Source organism: Camellia sinensis, chromosome 13, assembly GCF_055761805.1.
Source record: "Camellia sinensis isolate YWXY chromosome 13, ASM5576180v1, whole genome shotgun sequence".
Classification (NCBI taxonomy): domain Eukaryota; kingdom Viridiplantae; phylum Streptophyta; class Magnoliopsida; order Ericales; family Theaceae; genus Camellia; species Camellia sinensis.
In genome coordinates, this window is record NC_138973.1 from 55,863,950 (window position 1) to 55,873,641 (window position 9,692).

The following is a 9,692-nucleotide window of genomic DNA, read 5'->3' on the forward strand; positions in this document are numbered from 1 at the left end:
TTTGTCTTCTTCTTTGGCTTCATCCTCTTCTTAAGTTGAGGCCTGCGAAAGAGAGAGGCAGAGCAAAAGCCTGCAAACTTTCTTTGTCACCACTCTGCAACCTCTTTCTTTTGCATTACTCTCCTTTGCCATGGCTTCTTCACACGGTTCTCTCACTCTTTTTCCAGACTTGAACGAGTCCACGATAGAGATGACCGATTCTGACTCTCCTGAACCTCAACCACGAGCTCCTCCTTCTCCTGTTTTCAACTTTCCAGCGATGTCAGTTGAATAAATCATGGCGGCACAGTCTGACATCGAAGCAAACTCGTATACACTGAGGTCATGTGTGGAGACCGTGACAGCGGTCTCCAACTTGTCCCGCCGACTGCAGAATAGGATGTGTGAAGTACATCAGTTACATGCACAACTCTCCCTCCTCCAACGTATGTACAAAGACGCTCGGGTAGAAATTGGTGTGCTGAAAAAGCAGAACAAAGAATTGAAACGACTGACGACCTCTGTGACTCGATTCGGAGTTTCTTCGCACAACCAATTTGATGGTCGGCGAGGAATAATCTCCTTTGGAAGTTCTGCCAAGGTTGAGGCAGAGTCTTCAAAAGCTTCGAAGGAGTAAAGATGAAACGAGGCAGTTGATGGTAAAGTTAGGCAATGAAACTATGTGCAAATGAAGCCGGTTGGAATCTTCTCCGCCGAGTTGCTGCCGAAAAACTGAGAAGATGCTACTCTCTCTCTTTTTGGTTTTCTTATTTTTGTTTGTTTGTTTGTTTGTTTGTTTGTTTGTTTTTTTTTTTTTTTTTTTTTTTTTTTTTTTTTTTTTAGAGTGAGCACTTATAGCTTCAACTCCTTTTTGTACAACTTTGATCGGGGTTGATCCCTGACATTTAATAAAACAAGTTTGTTCTACAAATCTGGATAGCATGAATGGCACAACACTGAACATAAAAATCATTTTGTTTTAAACTTGAAAATGGTTGCATTTTAGTGAATTCTGAACTGAATATTGAGCCTATCACTGACCAAAACACAAAACACAACTTAATGAAATGAAAATGAAACAAAAACCATCCCAAAACACACCCTTTTGCGCTTGTCGGAGCAAAATGAACGCAAAACAGAGTAACACCGATCGATCGCCCGACGGAAAAAGATTGTCAGCGACAACTACTGTGCATTTTTCGGTGATTGCTTGATTAAGGTGACGAGAACTCGATAGTGTGGATAAAAGACAGAAAGCCTGACTCAACTGTGCCCCTAGTTCATCACTTTTCCTTTTTTTGTTTTTCCCTTTCTGCTAAAGCGATTTTGATCAACATGAGAGGTAAATTAGCACACTTGTTCTATTTTCTACCTTGAAATCATATAAGCCAAATTATGAGCACTGAAAATTTTCTCTTTTTGGTCCAAAGAATGGTCTGAGTTTTGAAAAATGGAATAATTTTTGAGAAAATCAGTCAACTTCATTAAAAGTCCTCAAAATCTATTTTTGCAAATGACCACTACTCGATCAACATGAAATCAACCCTTGAGATGTACACTTGAATTCATCTTGTGACTGAACTCGTCTGAAGGAGAAATAGGACAACTGAATCACATGGGGACGAGCCATTAAATATGCATAGCTGAGCCGAATAAAGATACACCAATCAAACATGGACGAGATGAGTGAGTTGACAAATGATTAAGGCCGAACTTCAAGATGAAGCTGCCTACGTATCCCAAAGATCGGAATCAGGCCGTACGTAGTTCCGGTTAAGGTTCACTCGGGTATTGACACTCTCCTTTTGTGCTCTAACTTTTGCCAAAGTCGCCCTTTCGGGTTTTGAACCTTGCGAGCTTTTCATCATTTTCATATATATCTTTCTTCTTCTTCTTTTTTTTTTTTTTTTTTTTTTTTTTTATGCTCTAACTTTTGTCTGGGTCGCCCTTTCAGGTTTTCGACCCAGTGAGCGTCTCAAGGGTAGTACTTCTTCAGCTTGTCCATGTTGATTGGTTGTGAAAACTCCAAACCATCCAAATCCATGAGAATGACTGCTCCTCCTGACCAGATTGATTTAATGATGTAGGGACCCGTCCAATTGGGTCTAAACTTGCCCCTAGGATCGTGAATAGGAGCTTGGTTGTCTTTCAACACTAAGTCCCCTTCCCTCAAATTCCTGGATCTAACCTTTTTGTTGAATGCTCTGGCAATCCTGCGTTGATACCCCTGAATGTGGTATAACGCCTTCAACCTTCGCTCATCAAACAAAAATAGTTCCTCAAATCGGTTCTGTTGCCAATCAGCTTCTGTTATCTGACATTCAGCCATAATCCTTAATGAAGGCACTTCCAACTCAATCGGCAAAACAGCCTTCATTCCATATACCAAAGAGTAAGGGGTTGCCCCTGTAGATGTTCGGATTGATGTCCTGTATCCCCAAAGTGCAAAAGGCAACTTCTCTGGCCAATCTTTATAAGTTTCTACCATCTTACACAGAATGTTCTTGATGTTTTTATTTGCAGCTTCAATGGCTCCATTGGTTTGTGGCCTGTAAGTTAATGACTTGTGAAAAGCCACGTTATACTTCTCAAGTAGAACTGCCACTTCTCCTTTGAAATGTGAGCCATTGTTTGAAATTAATTCGTTTGGCACCCCGTATCTGCAGATAATGTTGTTCTTGATAAATTTGGCCACATGTGATGTTTTCAACACTGAATATGACTGTGCTTCAACCCATTTGGTAAAATAGTCAATGGCAACCAAGATGAACTGATGCCCATTTGAACCTTTCGGTGTGACTGCCCCGATGACATCTATGCCCCAGACTGAGAAAGGCCAAGGCGAAGTCATGTTGTAAAGTTTTGATGGCGGGATGTTCACGCGATTGGCATGGATTTGACATTTGTGGCATCGCCTAACAAAGTTGATGCAATCACTTTCCATGGTTAACCAGTAGTATCCTTGTCTAAGGATTTTTCTAGCTAGCATTATACCGTTCATATGGGCTCCACACTCTCCTCCATGGATGGCTTCCATGATACGTTTTGCCTCTTCTTCTTCTACACATAGCTTGTGCATTCCCAGATGCCCTCTCTTATATAACTTATCTCCACAAATGACAAACTGAGTGGCAAGACGCCGTATCCCCCTTTTGTCTTTGGTGTTTGCCCCTTGTGGATATGTACCACTTTCCAGAAAATTCCAAATATCAAAGTACCAAGGGTTTTCATCTTGAACTTCTTCCGTTGCGGCTATCATTTCATATGCGGGGGTGTACCTTTGTTCTATAAGGATCGGACGCATCTTGACCCCGACCGGTATATCTATCATTGATGCTAAGGTTGCCAACGCATCAGCAAATCGGTTGTTCTCTCTTACCAAGTGCGTAAAAGTCAGTTTTTCGAACCTCGGGATCAACATGTCCAAGGTTTGATGGTAGACTTTCATTTTTTCCTCTTTAACTTTCCAATCTCCGTTGGCTTGAGAGACAACCAAGTTTGAGTCCCCGATCACATCCAACCTTATTGCCCCTAGTTCCAAGGCTGCTTCCAATCCAGCAATGCATGCCTCATACTCTGCTTGGTTATTAGATACCCTGAATTGGAGTTTGAAAGCTAAGGGGATATGGGAATCATCCGGCGCTATGAGCAACACGCCTATTCCATAGCCAAATTGATTAGACGCTCCATCAAAGTACAACTTCCAAGTGTCTTCTTCCATCTGCATGACCTCTTCATCTGGGAATGAGTACTCCACATCTTCTCCTCCTTCAATTGGGTGATCAGCCAAAAATTCTGCTACAGCCCTTCCTTTGACAGATTTGCGAGTGACATACTTAAGGTCAAATTCAGAAAGCAAGAGTAACCAACGAGCTAGCCTACCGGTAAGAGCTGGTTTCTCAAAGAGATATTTGATGGGGTCTAATCTTGAAACCAGAATTACCGAGTGAGCTAACAAGTAGTGTCTCAACTTCTTGGTCGCCCAAACCAAAGCCAAGCAAGCCTTTTCCAAGGAAGTATAGCGGATCTCGTAGTCAAGCATCTTCTTACTCAAGTAGTAGATGGCTTTCTCCACTTTCTCATCTGACTCTTGCGCAAGCATACATCCCATGGTTGATTCAGTCACTGATAAATACAAAATTAGCGGTTTTCCTGGCTCGGGCGGTGATAACACAGGTGGATTCCGCAGATACTGCTTGACTTGCTCGAATGCAAACTGACATCGATTATTCCATTGGAACTTCTTCCCTTTCTTTAGGAGACCAAACAGTGGTTCACAAGTCAAGGTTAGCTTTGAAATAAACCTCCTTATGAATTGCACCTTTCCTAGAAAACCCCGCACCTCTTTTTCAGTCATTGGTGGCGGCATTTCTAAGATGGCCTTAATTTTAGATGGATCAACTTCGATTCCCCGTTGTGTGATCAAAAATCCTAACATCTTACCCGCAGTTACCCCAAAGGTGCATTTTTGTGGATTTAGCCTTAGCTTGTATTCCCTAATTCTCTCAAAGAATTTCTTTAATGCAGTGTAATGGCTTTCCCGATCTTTGGACTTGACAATCATGTCATCTACGTACACCTCAACTTCCTTGTGGATCATATCATGCAAAAGAGTGGTAGCAGCTCTCTGGTAAGTAGCCCCGGCATTCTTCAAACCGAATGGCATAACCCTGTAGCAGTATGTCCCCCATGGTGTGGTAAATGCTGTCTTTTCTCTGTCCTCTGGAGCCATAAGGATTTGGTTATACCCTGAAAAACCATCCATGAATGACAGTAAAGCATGTCCTGCAGTGAAGTCTACCAATTCGTCGATATGTGGCAATGGGAAATCATCTTTTGGGCTAGCCTTATTCAAATCCCGGAAGTCAACACAAACTCGGATTCTGCCGTCTTTCTTCGGAACTGGCACAATATTGGCTAACCAAGTAGGATATTCTGATACTAGCAAAAAACCAGCATTGATTTTCTTAGTAACTTCTTCTTTAATTTTTAAGGCCCAATCAGGACGAATTCTCCGAAGCTTCTGTTAGACAGGTCGGGCCCCAGGGTCGAGAGGGATCCTATGCTGTACAATCTCAGGGTCAATTCCTGGCATGTCTTCGTAGGACCATGCAAAAACATCTTTGAATTCTGTTAATAAAGCAACTAATTGTTCACGTTCCTCTGAAGACAATGTAGAACCAATTTGAATCAAGCGAGGATCTTTTTCAGTACTCACATTTACAGAAACAATTTCATCCACTAATGGCTTAGCACGCCTTTCTTCCTCCCAGTCGATTAAATTTTTCAAAGCCCGAGGAATTTCTTCCTCTTCGTTTTTATCAAAATTTTGAAAATTTTGGTCAATATTATGAACTATGGGCACAGAAAAGTAAGCGGAAATCACATCTTCATTCAAAGCCTCAGGCTCACAAGTTGCAACAGACTCAAAAGAGAAAGAAAAAGAAGACTCAGACATTTTGGACAAACTTAAATCTGCTTCTAACCCCACAGGCCCACCAAACTCAGACTTAACAGCCAATTCAGAACTCTCAGTACAACTCTTTTCAAAATGCCAATTTATTTGTGAGCCATTCACTGCATCCGTGATGAAGCTTAAACAGTCAGCAAGTACCTCTTCCCCGATCATGGCAATGGTCATATCCCCCAAATTCATCGGTTCAGCGTTAGTATGTGATTCTATCAGTAAGTCAGCCAGTGTTAGACCCAGAACTTCCTCTGTGCTGCTTTCGGAGCTGACCTCTCTATCTTGTCTGATGTCGATACTAGGATCTACCCCCTCCTCATCACTGTCAGAAAGCTGATGATCGAAGAAGATCTCAAACCCAGGGTATCTCTTTTTCTCCACTTGATCAATCCAGGGCTCAGGGAAACCACAGAAAGGGAAGTCTTCTCCTTGGCGGACAAAGCGTCCGTTCAAGGTCCCACGAATTGGCTTATGAACTAACTCAAACTGCTGCCCGGTTCTCTTGGCCTTGATCCTCTCCCTGATCTCTTCAGTTTTCCTTTTCCAATCATCAACTGTGGGTGCATACCCCAGTCCGAATGCATGTGGGTTATGAGGTACTTCACTGGCTGTAGTAATACTTTTCCTTCCACTTTGTCCCAATCCCATCCCTGGAATGTGACCTAGTTTACTCATGAAATAGATTGATTGGGCACTGACGTATACACCTTCATCTTCTGCCATGAGCGTTTGAACTAGCTGGGCCTCTGCCAATGTAAAACCTGATAGGAATACATCTTCTTCCCCATGCTGTATTTCTAGCAGTGGTGTTGTGACTTCTGGAGGAGGATGAATGGATGAATTTCCGAAGACAGTGGCAATTCCTCCGTCGTATGGGTACTTTACCAATTGATGTAATGTGGATGATACAGCTTTTATCTGATGAAGCCAGGGCCTTCCCAATAGCAAGTTGAATGTTGCGGGAACATCCATGACATGAAATTCAGCTTCGTGCTCAGATGGACCCACTGCTATTTGTACTTTGATTGTCCCCATCACTTCCCGACTAGTATTATCATAGGCCCGGATCAATTGAGTAGTGGGCGTGAAATCTGCCGGCTTTAGCTCGATTGCATAAGCAGTGCGTGTAGGGCAAACATTGATAGCTGATCCGGTGTCAATCAGAACAATCGGTATCCATTTCTTTCTGCATTCCAGTGATATGTACAGAGGCTTATTATGTCCCGATCCTTCTTGTGGCAACTCTTTGTCAGCAAAAGTTATTGCTGGGATTGTTTCTCTCGGGGTGATTAATGACACTAATTGCTTAGGAGTGGTGTCAATTGACAGCTTAGCCTTGCTCAACATTGACAACATTGCCTGTCGATGTTCTCGAGAAGCCATGAGAAGACCCCAAATAGAAATGTTTGCTTGGATCTTTTTCAGTTGTTTTAGAACCAGGTCTTCTTCTACCTCTTTCTCTTTCTCTTTCTCTACCTCTTTATCTTTGCCAGAGGGTTCTCCTTGGTCTAGATGTGGAGGCTTGAAGTAGCGCCCACTCCTAGTCAAATGATCAATTTCGTCTGCATACCAAGTCTCATCCGGCACATGGTTTACCCATTCATCATTAGTATGGGCCAGCTGTAGGTCATTATCATCCCACCATTCGCCTTCGTTGACTGAAAGGCAATTATCTAGCGCTGCTTGAATCATTCCAACAGTATGCTCTAACTGGCTTTCTGGTTCTTCTTCTCTTCCTTTGGACCTCTTTCCTTTACCACATTTAACAGGTTTCCCAAAATCAAGTCTTAGTTTATCCCCTTTTCTTTCAGTTTCCTCAGCAGAAGTTTCATCATTGCTTGACCAACTGTGACTGTAATTCTTCGGTTCCCACCATGCCCTCTGCACATTCTCAAGATCTAATTCTTCAAAGAAATGAAGATTAGCCAAGTCCTCCTCTAGGTCGGCCAAATCATCCAGCCCCTGTTCAAGTACATCATCTCTGACAACATTGATAGAAAATGAGTCAGGCAGATCAACCTCAAGCTTTAGTTGACCATTGGGAATAATATACCGGCTAGGATCATACTTTTTCTCTGATAGTTTGCCAGCCTCAAGCATAGGTACTACCACCATAGGGTTTTTGGGTTTTGGCTGGGTTGGAGGTGCATCCATCATGCATAACTCAATGCCTTCAGGAATATATACCTCAGGTTTTGGTAAATGAGTAGGTGTGATATAGATACTGGGGTTAAAGGTGGATGAAAGTGTGTGGATGAGGTTAAGATGAGGAGGTGATGGAACTCTGTCATGGGGTGGCAACGGGTTGGTAGTGACGTTGGGTTTTGGCGGTTGTGGGGGAGCTATGACTTTATTGTCTATGAGATCTTGGATCTTATGTTGGAGACGAAAGCAACGATCTGTGTCATGTCCTGGTTGTTGGTGGAAAGTACAGTGTTTGGTAGGGTCATGTTTAGCTGGGAGAGGTTCGGGAAGAGGTCGGGGGTCCAAAGGTTTCAAGTACCCTCTTTTTATCAAGATGTTCATTGCTTTAGAGAGTGACATATAGAGAGGAGTGAATGTTCTACTTGGAGCTCGGGTTGTGTTTTGCAGGCCAGCATGAGCAAAGGGATCGGCTAGTTTAGTGGTGGTGGCAACCAAGTTGATTTCAGAGGGTTTCACAACTGTGCTACCACTGGTGGTAGTATTGGAACTGCGACCAAAAGGTTTCCGAACAGGTTCCTTATCATCAATAATTCCCTGTTTGATGGCATCCTCTATCTGAACCCCTATCTCTTTTAAGTCATTAAAAGTGAAGAGCGGGAGGACTATCATTTTTTGTAACATCTTTCCATGTAGATTTCTGACTATCATACGAATTTGGTCCTTTTCAAGTGGTCTGTTGGTCATCATTGCTGCTTTTGCCCTCCATCTGGTGATAAAGGTCATGAAAATTTCATTAGGCTCTTGACGGGTGGCTTCTAATTCCCGAGTAGTCACTTCAATCTGGGTGTTATAAGCATACTGGGTGATAAAGGCCCCGGCTAACTCTTCCCAACTTTGTTTTACCGAGTCCTCTAACTTGGCGTACTAGATGGCAGCCACTCCTGACAAAGTTCGTCCGAATAAAGAGAGCTTTTGCGGACGAGTCAAACCCATAGGCTTTAAGACATCAAAGAATAGGCGAATGTGCACCATTGGGTCACTGGAGCCATCAAACCTATCAATGTGTGGCATTTTAAACCGCTCTGGCAACTTCACAGCTGTCTCAGTGTACCCGTCTTCGATGTCCGGGATTGAATTGACTCCTTGTGCCTTTTTGAAAAGTTTTTCCAACTTGGCCAACTTCAACATAGTTGAGTCAGACTCAGGTGCTTCAGAGGGATGGAGCCCTCCCACTGGTTGTGGAAGAGGAAATGATCCTCCTGAAGTTTGTGCAGGAACCCTCAGATCTTCTGGTGAATTAGGTTCGGGAAACTCGTCAACCGGTGGAGGTGGAGGTGGAGGTGGAACTGGCTGAGTCACTGGAGGTGGTTGAGTAATGGATGCCCCAGATGAGCGTTGCAGTTCAGCAAGAGTATTGCCTTGAGCAGCAAGAGTAGTGCCTTGGGCAAAAACCGTAGTGGCAACAATATCCATGCTCCGTTGAAGGCCCAGTAGTATGTCTGCTATATTTTCTGGAATTTGAGCCATCACTGATTCTGGTGAGTTAAGTGGTGATGATCTAGCAGGTGAAGAAGGGGTATTCTGGACAGTTGATGAAGCTTTTGCTTTTCTTCGTGTAACAGGTGGCAAAGAAACTAACACTGGCTGACCCTGAACCAAATCTGTACTTTTGCAAAGTCTACCAACGCGGGTCCACAGAACTTGGGGGATATTAGACCTTTCGGAAGCTATAGTGCTCGACTACCTTGCTGAAACAAAATGGGACCCCCAATCAGAATTTCATCAGCATCCCAGCTCAACTGATTACTGCTAACTCATCTGAATCTAAGAATCCCCATACATTGCGCATAACACATAGCATGAAAGAGAACAAACACCCCTATGGGAGCTAGGGTTACCCTGTCATAACTTTGAAATGATCTAGGGTTTCACTATTCAAACAAGCGGCATCATACATCCTAGAAATGAGAGAGCATCCTGTCCTAATTTTGGAAGGTACTAGAGCTCATTATATGTACAAGGTTGGCTCTACTTTACGGGTTGAAGCCAAGGTGACGTTACCAAAGAGTCCTTTGGGTCATAACCAATAAAGATCCCAGGA

At 43.1% G+C, this 9,692-nt stretch overlaps 1 protein-coding gene across 1 annotated transcript; it reads right to left on the reverse strand.

Annotated features, from left to right (window-relative positions):
• Positions 1-216: 216 nt before the first annotated feature.
• LOC145805397 (uncharacterized) lies at positions 217-8,338 on the reverse strand. Its single transcript, XM_082900524.1, has 8 exons — positions 5,908-8,338; positions 5,594-5,826; positions 5,392-5,521; positions 4,649-4,728; positions 3,968-4,231; positions 3,555-3,814; positions 2,232-2,528; positions 217-367 (listed from the first exon to the last, which is right to left on the reverse strand). The coding sequence occupies exons 1-8, from the start codon at positions 8,336-8,338 to the stop codon at positions 217-219; spliced, it is 3,846 nt and encodes a 1,281-aa protein (XP_082756650.1).
• Between the last annotated feature and the right edge of the window lie 1,354 nt (positions 8,339-9,692).